This window comes from Aptenodytes patagonicus, chromosome 12 (genome assembly GCF_965638725.1).
Source record: "Aptenodytes patagonicus chromosome 12, bAptPat1.pri.cur, whole genome shotgun sequence".
NCBI lineage: Eukaryota > Metazoa > Chordata > Aves > Sphenisciformes > Spheniscidae > Aptenodytes > Aptenodytes patagonicus.
In genome coordinates, this window is record NC_134960.1 from 7,231,903 (window position 1) to 7,253,133 (window position 21,231).

General features: G+C 59.9%; 1 protein-coding gene and 1 long non-coding RNA gene across 7 annotated transcripts; one reads left to right on the forward strand and one right to left on the reverse strand.

The window, feature by feature from the left end:
• Positions 1–514: 514 nt before the first annotated feature.
• Positions 515–17,371, reverse strand: TNIP1 (TNFAIP3 interacting protein 1). Of its 6 annotated transcripts, none has more exons than XM_076350324.1 (18): positions 17,301–17,371; positions 9,478–9,648; positions 8,336–8,458; positions 7,944–8,026; positions 7,647–7,715; positions 4,901–5,092; positions 4,606–4,700; positions 4,445–4,526; positions 4,124–4,216; positions 3,811–3,876; positions 3,518–3,649; positions 3,307–3,435; positions 2,935–3,057; positions 2,499–2,624; positions 2,099–2,179; positions 1,746–1,940; positions 1,408–1,498; positions 515–1,036 (listed from the first exon to the last, which is right to left on the reverse strand). In XM_076350324.1, the coding sequence occupies exons 2-18, from the start codon at positions 9,617–9,619 to the stop codon at positions 972–974; spliced, it is 1,887 nt and encodes a 628-aa protein (XP_076206439.1). In that variant the 5' UTR covers positions 9,620–9,648; positions 17,301–17,371; the 3' UTR covers positions 515–971. The 6 variants fall into 6 exon arrangements, with proteins under 6 accessions (XP_076206439.1, XP_076206440.1, XP_076206442.1 ...); XM_076350325.1 differs by lacking the exon at positions 17,301–17,371 and adding an exon at positions 15,590–15,670 and having other exon boundaries at positions 4,124–4,213; XM_076350327.1 differs by lacking the exon at positions 17,301–17,371 and adding an exon at positions 15,590–15,670 and having other exon boundaries at positions 515–1,041; positions 4,124–4,213.
• On the forward strand, positions 16,461–16,834 carry LOC143166175 (uncharacterized). Its single transcript, XR_012996375.1, has 2 exons — positions 16,461–16,565; positions 16,679–16,834. It is a non-coding gene; the product is annotated as an uncharacterized LOC143166175 (long non-coding RNA).
• Positions 17,372–21,231: the final 3,860 nt, after the last annotated feature.

Here is a 21,231-nt window from a genome sequence, read left to right on the forward strand (position 1 = left end):
AGCACTTGGGGAGAGGATGGGGTGCAGAGCACAGGGGGGCAAAAGTGGCTGGGAGGGGGGACCAGCCCCCTGTGAGGAGCATGCTGGGGCACCGTGGCTCCTGCTGTGATGCACGTGACAACCATGCTTACAGAAATAGGGTTGGTTGTTCTTTTTTTTTTTTCCCCTCCAGACTTGATTTCCAGGAGCAAGATTTGATCTGTGCAATTTGAGGCTGGCCCCAAGGCCATTGCTGCACGGAAAGGCAGAGGGGGGAGCAGGGGGTTCCCTGCCCTGGCAGAGGTAGGGGGCAGGAGAGGGGAGGGCAAGGGGCTGAGCCCAGCACCCGAAGGGAGGTGGGGGGCATGCACTTGGGGCAACAGACCCATGCAGGGGTTGGGTTCCCCTTGTCCTTGCTCTGGCCCCGTGGCTACACCGAGCACATAGGGACCAGCAGCCCTGGCATCGCTCCCAGTCCTGCGCAGAGGCTCCCCTAGGGAAAGCAGCTTTCAGGATAAAACCAGAGAGACTCAGCTATGCTTCAGTCCTTAAATAAATACAAAGACACCAACCACCCTCAGCCCGGGCCGTGGCTGCAGCAGGCACCTGCCTGCGAGCACGGGATCTCCCACCACCAGGAGAGTCCCTGCTGTCACCTGCTCCTCCAGGGGCTGAACCGAAGCCCCTGGACCGGGGCAGCTCCTGGCACGCTCCTGGGAAACACCAGCTCCTCTTCCCTGAAGTCCTGGCTCGGGTCTACAGCGATGCCAGGCCTGACGCCTCGTGGGGAAGGGGATGGCCGTAGGGGACTGACCCTGCGTTGGCCACCACCATGACGGCACCTTCGGTCCCTCCTTCACACTTTCCTCGAGGGGATGCACTGCTGAGCCACTCCAGGCCACGGGTGCGGCCACGTCCACTGCATGTCCACGCATGGGGATGGCAGCCAGAGGAAGCTCCTAGATATATACACACGGGCACACACACACACCCTACTCCTCTTCTGCCAGTATTGCAGCGCAGCCGGTCCTTGGCGTTAGGGCAATCGGGGACCTGCCTGTTCTGAGACACAAGAGAGGGGTGGCACGGTGTAAGCGCAGCTCTTTGTACCCAGACAAGCCCCACGGAAGGGATGCCAGCCACGGGATGGTCATTATCCCCCGAGCACCAATTGCCATAACGCTGCAGGCTGCTGGGGCTCAGGCTCACGCCTGCCTTCAGATGCTGGGGGGATGGTGGAGGGGATGCAGCAGGGACCAATCCCACAGCAAAATCATCCCCTCGGCTGATCAGAGGTGGGGGCTGAAGGGAAATGGCCACTGCCTGGGCAAGCTGTTCCCCCATCCCTCCCCCAAGTGGTCAGCCAACTGCCCAGGGTCTCGGGGTAAAAGACAGTGGCACTCTCCTCGCCGAGGGTCCAAGCCTTACCCAAGTCCTTGGGGACCGGTTTCACCCCGGCCACTGCCTGAGCGTTCTGGCTGCGAGCCATGGCGCAGGGCGGGCGCCAGGGGTACTCGGGCTGCAGGAGGAGATGGAACAGAAACAGTGAATTATCAGAGATATGAATCACAAGGCTGGCTCTCCATATTCAATTGCCAGGGTGTGAGGAGGAGGAGGATGAGGGCTGAGTGTTCACGTGCCAACAGGACATGCGCTCAGCTCCCTGCTCGGTGACCCTGGAAGAGCCGCTTGCTTGGCAGCAAGCCCCAGACCCACTCGCATGGGACCCTCTGCTTCCCCTCGTGCCGGCAGGGGTAGACACTCACCGGGGGAAAATGGTGAAAGTTTTGTCCTGGCGTGTGCTCGCCTGGCATTGCTGGTGGGTATCGGCTCTGCTGCCACTCGTCGAAGCCGTGGTACATGGGGTGAGCCACGGGGGAACTGTACTGGTACTGGTACATGGGGCAGGCAGGGCCCAGTGGCCCTGGCAGTGGCTCAGGGTGCAGCCTCTCTCCCGAAGCCTGCAAGGAGCCGGGGGAGATGCTGGGGAGAGCCCTGAGGGCAGCCCACCGCCACCACCCATTGCCCAGCTCAGAGCTGCCCCCTCCAACAGGAGACGAGGGCCAGGCCCACAGCCCCCAGCCCCTCCACCTGGGAAGGGTTTTTTCCCCGCCCCCACCTGTTTGTGCTGTTTCAGCAGCTTCTTCAGCTTCTCCTTCTCTTCCTTCTCCCGCTGGCAGTCGTCCTTGGAGGCTCGCAGCTGGGAGCAAGGGGGGGTTAGTGCAGAGCCCACCCTGCTACCCCCCCTGTGTCTATGGGGCAGTGGATGCTGCCATGCCCTGTGGGAATGCCTGCGCTGATCCCCCAGGAGAGGGGCAAGAGGAAGAGACGAGTGAAAGGAGATGCTCTGGCAGGGACAAGCAGCAGCAAAACCACCGCTCCAGCCCTTCTGTCTCCGCTCAGCCCCTGCTCCATGATGGGTATGGGGGCTGTGATGCTGGGGATGAGCACACCTCTGTCACACACGGAGGGGACATGGGGCTCCCAGGGTCCTGCTGGTGACACCCAGTGCTGCTCACCTGGTTGTTGGAGAGGACCAGCTGCTTCTGCAGCTTCTCCAGCTGCTGCTTCAGCTCTTCCTTCTCCTCATTCATCCTCTCCCTGTCACTCCGCTCCCGCTGGAAGTCCTCCTCGAAAATTTTCACCTGGCAGGAGGGAGGGGTGTGGGTGTACCTGGCCAAGGGTGGACAGCTCCCCCAAGCACCTCCTGTCACTGCGTTGCCATCCCTGACCACACCAGCTATGCCAAGCCCCAGGCATGTGGGTTGGCATGGTGGCCCATGGCTGTGGTCCCTCCAGCTGAAGGCGTGGAGCATGCTGAGTTCAGTCCCCACCACCGTGGCACAGATACCCGCTAGGACTGCTGGGCTGCTCCCAGCCGCAGCAGGCTCTTTGCCAGGGAGGTCCAGGGCACATAGCTCCCTCCCTGCCTCCAGCAGCTGTGTCCTGCCCTACCTGCTGCTTGAGGAGCTCATTCTGGGTCAGTAGCTCCTGCTGTGGCACCTTCCCTGCTGGCTCCATGGTGCTGGCAAAGATGGGTGGCGGGGAGGCCTGGACGTTCAGGGCCTCCTCTAGCGCCTGGAGAGGAAGAGGAGCAGCAGGGGGGGGGGGGTCAGAGCAAGGTGCTGTGCCCATGACATCTCCAGAAGGCCATGGGCACACGCCCAGCGTGGGAAGCAGATATAACTGGGCAAGAGCAAGAGGGACTACAGACCCCCCCATCCCCCTTTCCTGGGAGCCTAAGGAGATGTAGTGGGCATCGTCTGACACAAGCTCCCGCCTGGACAAGGAGCTAGGCAGGAGGAGGGGTTGTGCCCTGGCCCCCACCTTGTTCAGCCTCTGGATCTCCTTCTCCTGGTACTCCCGCTGCCTGGTGACCGGAGCCAGCTGTTCCTGCAGGAACCGCATCCTCTGCTGCAGGTCTCTCAGCTCCATGGCCAGCCTCTCCTTCTCTGCCTGCGGGACCCAGGGGATGGAGATCAGCCCGGGCAGGGCGATGGGGCCAGCAGCTCCCTGCTGCCCTTCCCGAGAGACTCACCTCCTCTGTTTCAATCCGGGACTTGGCCAGGAGCAGCTTGCGGTCGAAATCCCGTTGCTTTTGCTCCCGCTCTGACTCCAGCTCGGTCAGTGCCCTGCGGGCTTCAGCCAGCTCCTGGTGCAAGTCCGTGACCTGCCGGGAGGGAGTGGGGACATTGGCCTGCCTGGAGGGACCCACAGTGGGAGGGAAGGAGGTGGCACAGGCAGCCTGAAAACCTTCCCCCACAGCCAGTCTCCTCCAAGTCTCCCAGCTGGCAGCGAGCAGAGACGTGCCCCCTGAGCACCCAACCTTACCTTCTGCTCATACTTCTGCTTTGTGGCTCGGAAGTGCTGATCCCATTGCTTATTCACCTCCAGCAGCTGCAGGGAGAGAGGGAGAGTTGAACAGGAGCCCAACCCCTGCCCCAAGCCAGCCATGGCAGTCCCCAGCAGCCTCCCATCGTGAAAGCACCTTGGGGACCAGCTGGATAGAGATCCCAGCTCCAGCAGTGCTTCCCTGCGGCTCTGCAGCCTTGCCCCAGTCTCCCTGTGCCATCTCAGCCACGCGCCCCCACTGTCTGCTCCCACCCTGCTCCTGGCAGTGCCTCCTTCCCAGCCCCATCCTCACCTCCCTGCGCTGGTGCTCCAGGATCTTCACCTTCTTCTCCTTGGCCTCCAGCTCTCCTCTGCCTGGCGCCTTCTCCACCACGGCCCCGCTCTGCTGGACGCGCACGGGGGGGACCCCTCAGGGCTTTTGCAGAGGCTGTGCCTGAGGCTGGCTAAACACGAGCCGGTTCCCCTCCCATGGCCTCCCCCATCCCCTCAAGACCCTGAGAAGTCCTGTTGGTCATACTGGGGACCCGATTAAAATGAGGCCACATTTGCTGATGTGTCAGCGGGTTCCCCGCCTCCTTCCCAACCCTCTCCGAGGGTGATGCTGCTCCCTCACCTGCTGCTGCTCGGCAGCTTCCCTCTTCCCACTGTCCTGGCTGCTCAGTGTCACCATCCTCCGGAGCTCCTGGTTCTCGCACCTGCAGCCAGGGAGGGCCGGGTCAGCGTGAAGAAGTACCCAGGGCAGCTCTGTCCCCCTCTCTACCCACCCACCCTCACCTGAGCTTCTCCAGCGCCTGGTTTCTCTGCTCCAGGTCCCGTTCCAGCTTGGTTCGCAGCTCCTTGTTCTCACTGTGCAGCGTCTCACACAGCGTCTGGGGGACGAACGCCGGCAGCGTGAGGACCGCTGGCCAGCCCCAGGAGCCTGCCTGGCCACCCACCTCCCACCAAGCCCTGGCATGCAGGTGGGTGTCTACCTCGGGGTGGACAGGAGGGGCTTGGTGGGAAAAAAAAAAAAAAAGGAAAAAAAAAGGGGGGGAAATGCCCATGAAGAGCCCGGTCAGCCCTCACTCACCTGCAGGAACGAAGTTCTCTGCTCGTTCTTGTGCACCTTAGAGGCCAGGCGCTTGAGCTCAGAGGCCATGTAGCCCATGCGCACGAAGACCTGGTCCTTGCTGGCCTCCTTGGCACAGCCGCTCAGTGTGCTCTCCAGCTGCTGCAGCTGGGGCAGCAGGTTGGCATCCTCGTTCGGCAGCTGCTCCAAGTCCTGGGGATGGGGAGGGGATGAAGCACAGTCAGATCGGTCCAAGGAGCATTGCAAAGTTCCCTCTTGGGGCAGGTCAGCCTTGTCTCCCATCCAGGGCTGTGGCGGGAAGCTGGGCCAGCACCGAGACACTCTGCAATAGCCCTCGCTCGGTACACTGAAAAATTGTGTCAGCTTTGTAAAGGTTTGATTCCCAGCCACTGGACATGGGATACCAAGTCCCCGGGTGGAGAGGGACATTACGGCAGCAGCTCTCCCAGCTGATTGATTCCCCGTGCCCCTCAGCAGTCTGTGCCGACCACGCTCCCGGCTTGCCGACAGCAATGGAGGCATCTCTACCCCTGGTCCCTTCTTCCCCTGAGCTCTCCCCTGTGGAGGAATGGCTGATTCAGCAAGGCCACGATCTGGTATCGCTGAGCAACCCATGTATCAAAAAGTAACTAAGACATGCTGACACAGCAGGATGACCACCGGGACTTCCCCGGACAGAACAAAGAACAATGGGCCGGGCAAACAACTGTAACGAAACTGTATCTATAAGGAGGTGAAGTAAGCGGCTAACATGTCCTGCTGCCAACCGCCAATCGAGTAGAAGCAATAAGCGCGTGGACAGTAACTTTAACCCAATCATAGCTTATAATTGAGCGCGTGTACAGCTGTAATTAACCAACCATAGGTTGTTATGAAGCGCGTGCCTATAGTAGATAACTATATAAACCCTGTTATATGCATGAATAAAGGCGGATGACCATACTCATATTGGGATCTGTCATTACTCCGGAATCGCAACTCCCGCTCCGTTGTCGACACTGAACAACGGGAAACTCCGACACTCCCCATCAGCACCAAGACTAGAAATCCCAGCTCCTGAGACTGTCCTTTCCACATACACCCCGGTCTGTGCCGGGTGCTGAGGTTTGCCATGTGAGGGGTGGTCTTACCCCAGTCCCCATCTTCTCCTTCCTCCTGTCCTCCCTCTGCGGCTCCCCTGCTGCAGTGGCATGCCAGGCGCCGGGAACCCGGGCTCTTTGGCAGGCGGCAGCCAAGAGGGTGATGCATGGGATTTAAACGGTGGCCAGGAGAGCCCAGGTCAGGGCGCACCCACCAGTGTCAGGGCGTACCCCCACCCACGCAGGAGGGGTGTCCCCAACAGGCTCGTCCTCCCCTGGTGTGGCTGGTTAACTCCTCCATTGCCTAGGAGACACTGCCGGCACAACAGAGCCCAGCCCAGCGCACACGGCACTGATGGGGAGGAGGTGGGGATGTGCTGGCACACCTTCGCCTGCTCCGCTCCCAGCCCCACTGACTCAGCCTGCCACTCATGGGAATGCCCTGGGCAGCACCGCATGGGGCCAGGAGCCCAGTGTGTCCCTGGCTCCCTGGCCCCAGGGTTTACAGCCCCAAAACTGCCATGGGAGGGTGTGTGCTGGGCACGGCCAGCTCCTCCCACCAGCGCTGGCTGGCAAGGGGAGGCAATGAGGACCTGAGCCAAGCTGGAGCACCTGGGAGAGCCTGGGTACGAGCACGGGACTAGCACTTGGCTCAGGCGCTGGCAGCCGATCGCCAAGCAGATGCCACCCCATTCTCCGTCACCCCATGGCTGCACCCCAGGAGGGTCCGATGAGACTCAAGCCCTCCTGGAGCCTCTCTAGCCAATGCAAACAGGGATGTGCAACAAGCGCATGTCCCCATACTGGCACCATGCGGTAGAAGCTGATGTTCGTTCCCCTTGGGCTCCCCATCCCTCCTTCCCTCCCTTCCAGCACACACAAAAAGCCAGACCAGGACAGGACAGGGCAGCGCCAGCCACGGGGACATTCGGGTGGCAGCAAACAGAGCACACGGAGGTGCCTCGGCTGGGGCAGACCCTGTCAGCAATGACAGGGCTTGGAGACCTGGTCCTCCCACTCAGTGTGGGCATCAGGAGGTGAGTGTCAGAGCATCGCTGACAGCTCCTCGGGTCATCACAGCCCTTCCTGTCTGTCACGTGGCATCTGGAGACACTGTTGTCCCAGTCTGGCTGGGGCTGCTTTGCTGGCCCCGTTGCCCAGACAGCCTGGCCAGGCCACTTGTACTCGGGAGCCCTTGCCCTTGGAGGGCAGCCTGCACATTGTCCCCTCTCCCTGCCCTGGCCAGGCGAGAGGAGCAGTACATGCTGGGGCACACGTGCCATCACTCCCGAGCCCTCCGGCCCCAGAGAGACACAGGGAGGACCAGCCATGGGGCTGTGTGGTTCCCTCCTGCCTGCAGACCGGCCAGGTCCCCTCACCTTCATTGGCGGCGGAGGCTGGGCACTGCAGCACGAGCACTGTCCTGGGGGCTGTACGTGGGGCTGGCTCTGCTCCCCTGGGAACGCCCAGGTGCAGTTTATCCCTCCTCTGTGGTTTGCCCAAGGGCTGCCTTGACACGGGTCCCCCAGCCCTGCCTGTGCCTGCCGGCAGCTACGCCACTAGGGCACACTGCTGCCTGTCTCCACACCCTCCCATGCCTCCGGTACCACCGCCGCACCAACGGGCTCGACTCTCCACCAAATCCTGCAGGCACCAGGGCCACTCACCGCTCTCCCGCTCTCCTGGGGAAACCCCTGTGCTTCAACAGTGACAATCTCGAACTCCGAGGAGGATCCCTGCAAGGGGAGGCAGCCAGGTCAGGTCTCCCCAGAGAATGGCAACCCAGGATGCCCACTGCACAGAGGCGGGGACTGCCGGGAGGAGCACAGCAAGGAAGCTGACCCCTCCCTTTCAGATTTATCCCCGTTTCTAGAGGCTAAAGGCTGCCTCCTTTTGCTTTAACTAGATGGAGAGTCTCTCCCTCCAGCCATGCCAGCATCAGCTCTCGCATTCACCGGACTCACACTTGGAGGAGATTTCCGTGCTTCCGTGTCTGGCTGGGTGCTACCTGGGGCAGCCTGTGTGGAGCTGGGATCAGGGCCGACGGCTGTGGAAAGGGGAGAGGACATAGCAATGAGCCTTTTGGAGAACAGGGCCTCTCCCCACCTGGCACGGGGATGCAGAGAGCAGACACCCTGTGAGGTTGGGCACCGATGGGTGGTTTCAACCCCAGCTATGGGGACGGGACAGAAACCTCCCTCCAGGAGAAGGGAGGACGGCAGTGGTTTGATACACTCCAGAGATGACAGGGCTGCAAGAAACCTTCACGAAAGACTCCTTCACACCCTCTCCCTTCCCGAGCTCAGGATCCTGAGCCATCAGGTTATCCCTCCCCAGCGAGCCTCGTGTCTCCTACCTCCGGTTTCCACCAGGTCCTCCAAGGAAGATGATGCCATCAGCATTTTGTTGTCCTTCACAAGGTCCTCCGCCTTCTGCCGCAGCTTGGATGCCTCCACCTGAGACTCCTCCAGCAGCTCTCCTGTTGTGGGCAACAGAAGGATGCTCACCCTCCTTCCCCAAGTGCCTGCCCTGTGGCAGCCCCATCCACCAACACCAAGTCCCCTGCTTGGGTGGAGAAGTGCCCAGCGTGGTCCTTCTTCATCCAGAAAGAACTTTTCTTGGCCAAATCCAACGGCAAAGCTATACCAGTGGCACACTGGCTGCACAGTCCCCCATGCTGACACACAGGGGACTGGTTACGGGAGGCAGCAGGGCAGCACCGCATCTCTCAGAGGTCTCCTTCGCTTCCCAGAAGAGCCAAATTTCAGCTTAGGTGGTGGACCTAGGGGTCCAGCCTGCTCGCTTTGAGGTCTGGCACCAGCAATGCAATCCTCTCCCCACCCCGGGCAGCTGCTCCCACATCAGTAGGTCCCGGTCCCAGGTAGGGGCACGGTGATACGACAGGAATCACGAGGCAGGTGGAAATTCGGCTGCAGAAGCGGGACTCGAAAGTGGAAGCTGGGTCACGAGACCGAAAACAAAACCAGGGGTGGGTGGGGGAAGGCAGCCAAGGAGGACAAAGGGGGTGGCGCGACTCAGCTGGGGCATTTCAATGCCAGCACATCCCTGCCACCGTGGGGAGCATCAAAAGCCAGGGTCTTTGAGCAGCACCCGGGAAAAGCCCCTGACCCAACAGGGTTTGTGGGAGGTGAGGGCTTTCATCAAAGGCAGAACAGATCCTGGCACCTGCGACCTGCCACTGCAGGACTCCAGGAAGCTGACCTTGCTCCATCACTTGCCTTTTTTCAGCCATTTATCCCACTGTAAAGCACCCCAGGAGTTCAGCAAAAGCCTTGCTCCCTCTGCACCCCTGTGTGAAAAAGCCCAGACATCCTGCTCAACCCCCAGGACAGGGAGAGCTTTACTACTGCCCCAGTGCCAAGACCCCCAGCTTCTTATAGCACCCTTCCTAAATAGAGCAAGAAACACCCAGGCTCGGTGGGCACAGGCTGAGCTGCCCCAAAGGCAAACCTCATCCTCCAGCCACGCAGCAGTTACCGATAGACTTGATCCCCTGCATCTTCTCCTTCAGCCGAGTATTCTCCTCCACCAGCCGCTCAAAGGCTGTGGATCCATTCTCCTCTGTCCCCCCGCCGGGGTCATAGATGCGGTAGGGTCCTCTCCCTTCCATGCCCGCCATTCAGTTGCCTACCTCCCAGATGGGCATCCCTGCAAGGCAACGGAGCACAGCGTCACGTTCCTCTGGCCCCGGATGGCGCCGCGGTCCCCTGGTCCCAACCGTGCAGGGGTCCAGGGTGCCACACCAACAGAGGCAGGGCTGCCTCGCTGCTTGCCAGCTGGAGAAGTGTCCCAGGTGAAGGCACTTCCCCCTCCAGCCCTGCTTGGGGTGAACATGCCGGGGTGACTCACGGCCATGAGAAGTGTCACGCGAGGAGGCATCACCAGCACCCCCACCCGAGGCCAGTTCTCACCCCTGCAGGGCGCGGGAATCCCCAAGGAGGTTGCAGCCGCTTGCCCCTGCATCCCAGTGGGGATGGAGACCCCAGTCCAGGAGCATCCACCCACACCAGCGCGGACCCGGGCACCGTCACCGAAGCACCCCGCTCACCGCAAGATATTTTTGGGGGGCAGAAAGGGTTGCGGGGGGCTGTTTGGGGAGGGGCAGTGTCTGCAGCTGCAAAAGCCTTAACCCACAGCCAATGGACTGTACGGGCAGCACCAGGGCGGGGTAGACAAGCCCCAGCAGCCAGGCAGAGACCTGCTCTGCCCTCCGGCTCAGCCAGAGAAACTGGCTGCCAACGGCATGGCTTCCCGAATCGGGACACGGGGAACAGCCAGGCATGCGCCAGGCTGGGAGCAAAGTACGAGGAGAAGAAACACCCGCTCGCAGCGTGCTATTTGCTTTTTTAATTCCTTGCATTCGTGGGTGGCCCATGGCCTCCCTCCTGCTGAGGTCTGGCCTGGGGATGGCCGGGCAGCATCCCAGCCCCAGCTCTCACCCATCTCCTGGGGGTGATAAAGCAGCTGCTGTGAATTATGGCCCAACTTATGAAAAATACCACCCCCCGCCCCACCAGCTCGCTACAAAGCTGGGCAGCATGGCAGCTGAGACAGCCCTGGGGGTGATGCCAGCCTGAGCTGGGGCGCTCTCTGCAGTGCCAGCTGCCGGGGGGCACCACGGGAGGCACCCGTGGGCACGCCCAAGCGCTCTTCCACCCAGCCAAGGCAGCTGGGCGCTCGTGAGCAGGAGGGAGCCAAGGGGGGACCATTTTGAAAGAGGAAGGGGGGAAGCCTGTACCCGAAACCGTCTCGACCTCAGACTAATGCTCATGCCACGAGTGATCCGGGCTGATCACCGGTTTAGGTGACCTGCCTGCCAGGGAGCAGCAGGGACTTTCCAGATGACAATTGCCACCTGGCAGCACCCGCAACTGGAGCGGCAATTAACGCCTGCCTTGGCGGCAGGTAATTATGCACGGCCTCAGCAGCAGTCTGCTTTTGGGAGATGCATCTGTCGTAGGTCTCACCTTCCTCCTGCTTTGCGGGTACTGCCAAGCCCCCCATCGCCCACAACCCCAAGAAGGAGCCGGCAGCCCCGTCCCAAGCAGCTGGAGGTGGTGACCACCGGGAGCTGCCCAGCTGCAGGGCGGGCTGGGCGGCAGCTATTTCTGGAGCCCATAGCAGCTGAAAGGAAGCTGCAGAAGAACCAGGGCAGTTTCTGTGCCGCGGGTCCCAGCACCGGGCAGCATCGCCACAGCCGGTACAAAATCACCGCTGGCTCCCCGCCGCGGGACGAGGAAAACTCCCCAGGCAGACCTGCTGGTGGGCAGGACGGAGCCCAGCATGGCAGGGTGGCATGCATGTGGCCTGGGGACCCAGTGGCACCTCCATCGCAGGGAAATGCCATCGCCTATGGCCACGCTACCTGCCTGGCCAGCCCGGTAGAGGACAGGGACAATGCCACAGGCAGGCTGGGGAGCTGAGGCTTTCTCACCAGCATCTGGTCACCATGCGCTGCTCCAGATCCAAACCTGGGGCTCTGGGAGGAGCTGGTTAGCAAAGTGATCTTACAGCGAGCATCTCACGGGGCGTCCGTGTCCTCTGCCAGGACAAACCCAGGTCTGGGTCGGGGAAGGTGGGGACAAGCTGGCCTCTCACATGGCATCCTTCCCCCGTGCAGCTTTGCAGCAGCCTGAAATACCAGCCCCCATTTTCTTTGCACTCCAGACCCCAAACTGGTCGGTTTTTCACCTCGCCCTGTGGCACATGTGCAGGAGGTCCCCTACCCCTGTGCATCTCTGCCCGCAAAGCAACACGGCACCAAACACCCAAACCCAAGCTGCGCTGACCACCTTGCCCACCAGCAGAGCTCACCCACAGCAACCCCATATTCTTCCAGATGGATGGAGCCACTGAAAGCCTCTGCTGTTCCCAGTTCTCATGGTTTTATCAAGGATTTTTCTACCCAAGGTCTGCACCCCACCAGGCAGATGGCAGCAGAGGGGTCGCTGGAGCTGTTTTCAAACAGCAGCCAGGGAGAGGAACTGAACTATCCCCAGCTGACAGAAGCACAGACCAGCCATGAATTCACCAGCAAACAAGACCCAGCAAGAGGGAAGGGCTTCCGCAACATCTGAGCCCATCGCCAGGGTCAGGGCAGGGTTGCCCAAGGTGGAGGAACAGCCCCATTTCTGCAAGGAGCCACTGGGACTGAGCTGTCACCCTGAGGACAGGACCCTGGACCAGGTCACTGTTCCCAGTCCTGGTTTGTTTTTTCCCCTTAGAGTTCTGAAAGGTGAGATTTGCAGTGGAAAACCTCATGTTTCAATAAAAACACCAGGGGAGGAGAGAAAGGACTATAGATGAGCACCTAACAATGGTTAGAAACGCAAAGAAAACAAGACTAACACAAGCTCCAGAAGAAACCACCAAACCACCAGAAAACACCTCTCTTTTTGCCAATCAACAGTTTCTAAGATAATCTAATGGTGTTTCACAGCCCCGGGGGTTGAGGGCCGGCCACGGACCGTGGCTGCCTGGGTATAGCTCACCATCTCTGTGCCCAGCCGCCAGCAGAGGCTGCCAGACACCGCGGTCACCCGTGGGCGTTGCTGGTTGCAAGCGAGGCACCGAGACCTTTAGGTAGTAAATTTTTATGACAACTCAGCAAAAGGAGAGAATGAGAGAGTGAGAGGGCAGGGGAGACTCCCAGGGGAAGACGAAAGCAGGGTGCTATTTAAATAGCTGCGCTGCAGCTTGGGAGCGAGCTGGCACCGTGTAGCCGTGGCCAGACTGTTCCCCGCTGTCACCCAGGAAGACATGCATCACTGCCATGGCCACCAGCACTGCAGCCATCGCTGCACTGGCCATGCAGAAGGAAACAGTTCCTGCTTTAAAATTAATTAACAGCTGAAGACACAAAGGTGGAGGACGCGAATCCCGCGCAGCGAATGGGCTGGCACCGCTGGCAGTTTGCTTTCGGCAGCGAGCCCCAGGGTGGAGACCAGCCTGCCAAAGCCATGGGCTTGCCAGCCCATCAATTCCCATCCCATGATTCAATGGTGGGGGCTCGGCCCAGCCCTTAGGAGAATGGGGTTTTCCTTACCCTGGCGTGCAACATTCCCAGGAAGTCTCCTCCCCACCAGGATCCCACAAGGCGAAAGCAAATTCCTGCAGGCTGCCAGCATCGGTTTCCCATGACTGGGGCTGCCGGGCCCCCGGCATCCCTCCTCCTCAGAGGAAAAGCAAAAGCCACTCAAGATAGACACTATGGAGGGATTTTTTTGTTTAATCATTTTAGTGGAATTCGACAAAATGCCACAGTCCCCAGCCTGGTGTCTTTTCCTCTCCACAGCTCTAGCAGCTCCCCAGCTCCAGGGACAACCATTCCTGGGCTGCTGGGCTAGTCTCATTTGCAGGGAAGCAAAAGCAGAGCTGGCTTTAGGAGGAAGCAATAATAAGGAGAGTTCCTGGGCACTGCAATCCAGAAAACTGGACTCTCTGGGCCGGGAGTAACAAAAGAAGAGGAAAGCAGGCATTGCAAGACTCGGGTCTCAAAGGGAAAAGTCTGAACCTCCACTTGAAGCATTTTTCTTCCCAGCCTGGGCAGCTGCAGAGAGAGGGTGGGAAAGGCAAGAGCCCCATCCGAAACACAGCAGATGTTACAGATGTGCTCTAGCCAGAAATCCTACCCTTGCCTGAGAAACCCACCTCCCGCAGAGGCTTCACAAAACAACCTGCTTCCGATGAGGTTGCTTACAAGGAAAATAAAGCATTTCCCCATTCAGAGCCAGGTTTACAAACATGGGTAATCACACGCAGCTGCAGAGCTCCTCACCACGGGTCCAAGCTCTGGCATGGGCAGAACAGGCAGCCAGACTTGGTGGTGGTGCTCCCCTGGGCAGCACGGTGGTGTTTTACGCGAGACTCTGTTTTCTGCTGCAAAGACATCTTGCTTCATGCTGCCTGCTCTGTTTCTTCCCCCCGCAGAGCTCAGTAGCATCATGGCTGCTTGTCACAGCACTCAAGAGCAGAGCAAGGCACAGCCACCCCTTTGGTTGCAGCTCCAGCACAACCTGGGCTACTCCTGTCCAACCTGGTGCGCTTTGGCTGGGCAACAACCAAGCAGCAGAAGACAGTAGCACTGCAAAGCTACACCAGCAAAGCTACCTCTGTCACCCAAAGTGTAAGCATTGTTGCTTTAAAACAAAATCTGCAATGCCACAGGAGTTGCCACAGGTTCAGCTTCCTCCACCCACGAGTGTTTTGTACCAGCTGCTGGCAAGCAATGACCCACAGCCCTGTGCTAAATTGGTCTGTTTGGCATAGGTCAGGCTGAAAGGGCATCGTGGGATTTCTTGCAGAGCCAGGAACGATGCCAAAGGCTGCAAAAAGCCTCTCCTCTTTTCTTATTGCTTACTTTGCCTCGCCACAGAGACAGCTCTCAAGGACGTGCCTGGCTGGAACCTTCCTGCCTCCAGAACTCGCCCCAGCGCTCAAAGTCCGGTCTCCCGGCTCCAGCACACTTCGGCTGCCTCTGTCAGCGCTCTCAATGAAATTTGCACTCCAAAAGAGCTTGTGGCAGCGGAACAGCTCTTACTCACCCAAGCAGATGGAAACAACGAGCTAAAGGGGAAAGGTTGCATTTGCCTCCCTGATACAGGGAGCAACCTGTGCCCAAGGGCACTGAGGAACGGGCCAGCCAGATCTCCAAGAGGCTGCAGGTCCCCACCGAGTCCCATCCGGAGCTATTTTCACCCAAAAGCAGGGGTGACAGGCAGCATCTTTCTCTTCTCTGCCCTCAGTGGGAGCCTTAGCCTGGAATTGAGGGAGGGGAGATGGGGAGGCAAGCTGTGCACCACCTCCCCTAAGGAGGAGGGGAGGCTGCCATCCCCACTCTGGCTATTCCAGCCTCTGGATCCGCATCTGATGCGGACTCCTCCATCGACTGGAGGCTCCTTGGAGTGCGGCCGCCCGCAGCCCCCGGGGTGGGATCCACGCACCGACCCTGCCCGAGGGGGACCGCAAGCCCAGAAGTAGTCAGAAGACAGATGCGTGGGCCTGGGGAAACGCCGGGGTTGTGTAAGGCAGAGCAAGGGGAGGAGCGAGCCCGGGGTACGGCAGCGGGTGCGGGGCTGCCCGGCCCAAGGGAGCAGCACCCAGAGCCCGCCCGGGCCGGTGGGCAGGAGGGACTCCCCCCAAAAGCACCCGTCTGAGCCCCTCTCCTCTCCTCTCCTCCCCCGGGCACTGCCACCGCCGGGGAGCCCAGGCTCCCCTGCAACCACCCTGCCCTTTCGGGAGCGGCGAGGGGAGCCGGCAGCCCCTGTCCTGCCCCGAGAGAGGGGAGACTGAGGCACGGCACGACTATCGCGACAAGCCCGCAGCATCCGGGCCGGCCTCAGAGCAGGTCCCCGGGGGACGGCGCGGCCCCGGCCCCCTCCAGGGCTTCACCTCGGCCGCCCGCGGAAACCAACAGCCCGGGAACCGGCCAGATACGGCCAACGCGCAGCCCCGAGCCCCGCCAGCCCCTCCCAACCGCCGGGACCCCTCGCTGGGGCGGCGCGACCCGGTGCCCAGGCGCCATCCCCGGTGCCCGAGGCAGGACCCTTCTCCCCAAGGGCGGCGGGCCCCCGTACCGCTCCGAGCTCACCTGCCAGTGCGCCCCCGAGGCGGGGCAGGGCGGGGCGGGGCAGGTACTGGTACTGGTACTGGTACTGGTGCCGCTCCCGGTACCGCTCCGCTCCGCCGCCAGTACGGGAGGAAGCGGGGCGGGGGGGGGCAGCGGTTCCGCCCTCGGGAAATTCCCAGCCTGACGGACAGGCGCCGCAGCCAATCGGCGCGGCGCGGAGGGTATAAATAAGGAGGGCGGGGAGAAGCGATGAGCGGCCTGTTATGGTAGGGCGGCTGCTGTTTGTGCTGCTGTCCCTTCTGGGTTCCCTGGGGCTGCGCGGGGTCCCGCGGACCTCCCCGGCATAGTGGGGCCCTGGGGGTGGAAAGAGCCTGCCTTCGCCTTAGGGGGGGTTCCGCTCGTTGGGGAGCGGCAGACCCGAGGCCAGCAGAGGCTCCCCTGGTTTATCGAGAGACAAAATGGCGGGGCCGAGGGGAGGGCAGGGCCCGGCCGCGGCGCCTTCCTGCCGGGGGGGGCGGAGGAAGCCCCTTGCACCCCCGGTGCCGCTTGTGGGGTGCAGCCGGGTTGGGGTGTGGAGGAATAGCTGAGGGGAGGCTGTGCTGAAGAGATGCCGGGTCCTCGGCCGCTTTGGCAGGTGGGCTGCGGCAGTCCCAGGCTCACCCCTCAGCCCCGGGTGCCCTGGGAAGGAGGCTTGTGTACTCCCACTGGCCCGCTGAGGCTTACCAGATCTTTCCTCCTTGGCGGCTGAGGCAGGGAGAATTCCCCACTGAGCCTGTGTCTCTGAGTTAACGTTACACAAGGAAGTTACACCCCCCAGCTGGAGTGTTTATTATCGGGGATCCTTCTCCTCTATGCTGCTACTTTGATTATTGTGCATTTGTTAACAGAAATCAGCCAGAGGAGCAGGAACCACAGGGAATGCCTTCTGGTTTCACATAGCTCTTTGGGACTTGTTCCATAGCTACCTGATTCTCCTGTTGGTTTTGCTACAAGGAAGGTGGGGTTTTTTTATATATATATATAAACTAACAAACCAGAAGCAAAGAAAGCCTGCTGTAAACAGACATGCTGCTTGCTCTCTGCACTCCTGACATTTTCTCCTTTCTGTAGGTGACTGCTACTGGGCTTGCGAAGGTGTCCTTCACTGGCAATCGTGCTGTTTCCAGCTGTCCCAGTCCTGGCTTCCTACTCAGTTCAGGCAGTTCCACTGCTTCTTGGCGATTTGATGGTTTTTTGGGTTGTAAAAATTAAAAAAAACAAACTCCTTTCCCTGACTGCCCTTCACTCCAACCAGGACATCGCCCTGGCAGCCTGGCTGGGTTATGAGACAGCTCAGCAGGTGCTGGGATCCCGACATGCTCTTTTGGCTGTGCTCGTGTCCGAGGTCTCAACTGGGGACGAGACAGCAGGACCCCACACACAGGCAACATCTTCCCTTTTGTTCCCCAAAGGGCTTGTTTCACCCCAGAGGCCCAGTGCTATTCTGTAAACCCTTGGAAAACCTGGCTTTGAAGCTAAATGCAGTCCCACAGAACCAGAAAGCATCTTGTTTATAAGATAATGTCTCAGCCTGCAAAAAATAGCCAAAACCTGCTCTATTTCTGTGAGGAGAGGAGGGGGGTGGCATGGTTCAGCTTCGCAGCGCTCCGGGCTGACAGCTGAAAAGCTGCCCGCCTTCCCCTTGCTCTGTCTTGGGCACGCTCGCACCGAAAAAAAGCATTGCTCTACTCACCCGGCCGGGTCCCGGGGGGGTGAGAGCCCTTTGGGCCAGGCGCTCTCCAGCTGCGATCCCCAAATGCAGGAAGGCCGGCCCAGCTGAGCTTACTTTTAGGCATGGAGAAGGGGAATTCCCCATGATGGAGGTCCCAGACAGCCTCTGTGTGGTTTTGATAGAGAGCCAGGCACCACTTAAAGGGCTCTCCTGTGCTGTTCCTTCCAGGGGCCATGTCAGGTATTAGTCAGCAAAAGGAGGGGGGGGGGGGGGGGGCTGTCGTGGAGGCTGTGATTCACTTTTGGACAACCGGAGAGCCTGGTTACATCATTCTCCTTGCCTGGTTTCTGAGCGACTTCACGGGGTTTGCAAACATGTCATGCTTCTCCCCAGGGAAACTGCTGTGTCTTGCGAGAGGCATTGTCATTGTCCCACGCGTGTTTCCATCCCGTTCTCGTCCATCTCTGGAGTCGGAACAGGATGCGTGTTCCCAGGGAAGCAGGGAAGAGCTGGCTCTGCTGGTGGAGCTGGACAGGTGATGGTGTGCCAGGGTTGCAGGTAGTCCCTAGAAACCATCCACCAAGACAACTGATGGTCAGAACCAAGGCTGGAGCCAGCTGGTGCTGGAATAAACACCAAACATTTAAGTGTTTCTATTTTACAGAGGCTGATTCCAGCTCCCCAGCTCCTCGCCAGCAGGCACAAAGTTGTACCTGGCAGGGTGTTAGTCTACACTTGCTGGGTGTGAACTGCACACTAAAGCGCCTTGCTTTAGTCAGGCTGGTTCGGGTGGTAGGAGCGTGGGTGCTTGGCAGGAGGGGTGAGGAGCCATGGGGTCTGGGGCCTGCCTGCAGCCTAGGTACCCATGGAGGTGGTCGGTCGATGGCGTGCTCTCACCCAATGCCTCTTCACCTCTCTAGCCAGCTGCTCTTTGTGTTTCTACCTGAGGTTGCCAGCTCGGGCTGGCGCAAGCGCCAGGACGAATTTCGCTATGAAAACCAAAGACTTTTGGTCCCGTTGGTCTTTCCTCATTCCTTCGGTCCTGCCGTGCTCCCAGGAGAGAAAACTCACCTGACGGCAGCTGTGATTCATGAGCATGCCTGCGTGGCTGTGAAGATGTGTTCATAGCTGACACTTTTACATACTAGGGTTTTTTTGGCACAGAGGGTTGGGTTCAGCACCTTCAGTGGAGGCTTGTTTGTGTGAAGGCACCCTGATATTGCTTCCACGTTTGCGGCACTGCTGCAGGAAATGGGGTGAGAAGGAGCACAGACTGCGGGTGGGGGTGGCGGAGCTCTCCTGTCCTTTGCTCCTGCTTGTTTTGCTTCAGGACTAGCTTCCTCCATGTTGACCCCACTCAGGGGTGAGCAGGGCGGGCTTTGTGCGTGTCTGGTGGTGCGAATCCTGAGTGGAAATGGCTCAGCAGCCCCAGGCGCCCAGTAAATCCACCTGCCCTCAGTGCTGCTGGGTGAACAGAGCACATTTCAATCCTAATGGGGTGATGGGGCGCAGTGCCGGGGAGCTGGCCCCAGAGCAAGGCGGGAGCAGAGGGGCAGCTGCAGAGCAGGCGGTGGGTGCAGCTGGTTTGGCACAGCACCCCGGGGCCGCTCGTGGGCTTAGCTCTGCAGGGGGCTGCGGGGTGCTGCCGACGGGTGCCTCTTGGCATCAGCAGCGGGTTTCGCTGGGGGCTGCTGCTTGTGCCGCACTGATCGGATGCGTCCCGGTGCTCCGACAAGGGAAGGGAAGCAGAAGGCCGACAGTGACGCTGTGAGAGCGGGGAGGAAGCTCCGGCCGCAGGAGGGGATTTCCAGAACATTGTGATCTGCTGCCTATGCAAATCAGGAACTCAAATTAACCTGGCAGGATGGGAGGGCTCTGGGATGGAGGGCGAGGGAGAGGCAGGGGAGGGAGGCTGGGAGAGTGGGCTGCTGGGAGAGGGAAGGAGGGAGTGTGGAAGGGATTGGGGTAGGCGAGGGGTCAGCAGAGGGATGGAGAAGGGAGGCGCTGGGGAGTGGTCTTGTTCCCCCCAGACCTCCCGAAGTGCCCTGCCTTCACAGGGGGTTGGAGTCGCACCATGGCTTTCCAGGGATGCCGGGCTGCTTTTGCTTTGCTGGGTTTACCCTCTTGCTGAACGAGAGGTCCCTTCTCCCTCTGCCTCTGGCGTGTGAGGCAAGGCTCAGTGTCACCTGCTTCGCAGGAGGAGATCACCACCTCCTGCCTTCCTCCACAGCCTCGCCATCTTCCCCCTCCCTCCTCCACAGTCAGCAGGGGATGGGTTATGGTGGGACCTGGTGCAGCCCCACAGCGGATATGCCAAGAGTTGTGGGAACTGGGTCTGGGAGTGCTCAAAGGATTTCCTTGTGTGCCTTAAGCTTTGAATTATTCAGAGTCCAAATCTGTAAGATCAACAACGGGATTTTCCCCTCTTCCTCTCTCGCCAGGCCACGTCTCATCCAGTTGCAATGCCTGAGAAAAGGGCTCCTCAGCAGTCATTGTGTCCTGGAAAGCTGACTCCAGTGGGAGAGCAGCCCTTGAGCCATTTCCCCAGCCTCAGCTCACTGGGGAACAGGCTGCCCAGTGAGCAGCACATGGATGTGAGGGGCAAGGCTGCTTCTTCCTCCTTTGGCTTGGGAAGAGGAAGATCAGAAGAAGAAACCTCTGCTGGCTGCCAAGACTCAAGGCTGGGTTTCCCTCCTCCGGGGGAAGGGGAGGACTGTGGGTGGGATGGAAGTGGCTCGCTGATATTGCAGCGTTGGGCCAAGGACCGAGACCGATGTCCCGTGTGTCTCTGCACCAGACGCAGCTACTCCCAGGGTCTGGTAGTAAAGAGGATCTGCAGCGGCCCCCGGAGCTGACTCAGAGGGAGAGGTCGGACCCTCTGCACACCAAACATGGGCTCGCGGGGTTTTTTGGATGTCGCAACCTGTGAAATCTGGCGTTGGCTTTGCCTGGAAGCGAGTCCTTGCCCCCAGCATTGCTGGTCAATGTGCAGAACAGCCATGGGCCGGGTGCTAGTGTGTAAATCCCAGACCCTGGCAGCAGCTTCTCTGTGGCAGCCCTGAAGGCTGAAGCATGGGTGGCCAGCGTGGACCTGCCTCCAGCCCTTGCCCTGCTCACAGCCTTTCTAATTCTTCCCCTTTTTTGTGCCCATCGTTTTGTCCTCCCCTTTCCTTTCCTTGCCTTCCTTGAACCGCTTGCCTTCTTGTTGATCACAGGGGCGAGGCATGAGATCTGCCACGGATTGCCCTTGGATTGGGCTGGCTGGAGCCAGCGGATGGAGCGGAGGTGTTCCTGGAGAGCGGTGCTATGAAGTGCATTTTCTCTAGAGAGCGGGACGCTACAGGGGTGAAGCTGCTTTGTCTGAAGGGTCTATGACCTGCCCACATATAGAGGGTTTCATGGGCAAAACAGTCCTCACTTGGGGAATTTTTATTTAATTTATTGTCAGTTAACACAAATTGGTTCACTTGGAGTCCTTCTAAAGTAACACTCCTGTCCAGTGCCTCCTCCTTCCTCAGGGCTGCTTTTAGCCAGAGTGTCTCATTTCTCTGGGCCTGGTGCGGAGTCCTCAGGCTCTCCAGCACGGGAAGGCAGCAGGAGTTTAATTCGGTTGGCAGTGGGAGGTGCATTTACTGTGATGCATGACACCAAACGGGAGCAGGTCTCCAAACAGGAGCTGGCTGCAAATTCACCAACCTCTGCAAGAAAACATCGGGGTGAGAAATGGGGAGAAAATGCCCCAGGTGCAGAGTGAGTCCCAGAGGCCATGCTTGTGCTTCCCAGGATGCCGTCACCCTCCTGGCATTGCCCTTGGGATGGGCAGCTCGGCTGAGCTCAGTCCAGTATGCGATTCTCCCTTGTAGGGCAGCCCATGGTGAGCAGCCCCAGGTGTGCTGCCAACCCCAGCAGCATGGGGGCGGGATGCTGAAATATCCTATGCTTAAATAGGATA

Excerpts from the sequence above, each read along its gene's own strand:
- TNIP1 (XM_076350324.1), bottom strand. The coding sequence starts at position 9,619 with ATGGCGGGCATGGAAGGGAGAGGACCCTACCGCATCTATGACCCCGGC. Across the intron at positions 3,877-4,123 it reads TGGAGCACCAGCGCAGGGAG|CTGCTGGAGGTGAATAAGCA; the intron begins GTGAGGATGGGG and ends CTCTCCCTGCAG. Across the intron at positions 3,058-3,306 it reads AGATCCAGAGGCTGAACAAG|GCGCTAGAGGAGGCCCTGAA; the intron begins GTGGGGGCCAGG and ends CTTCCTCTCCAG.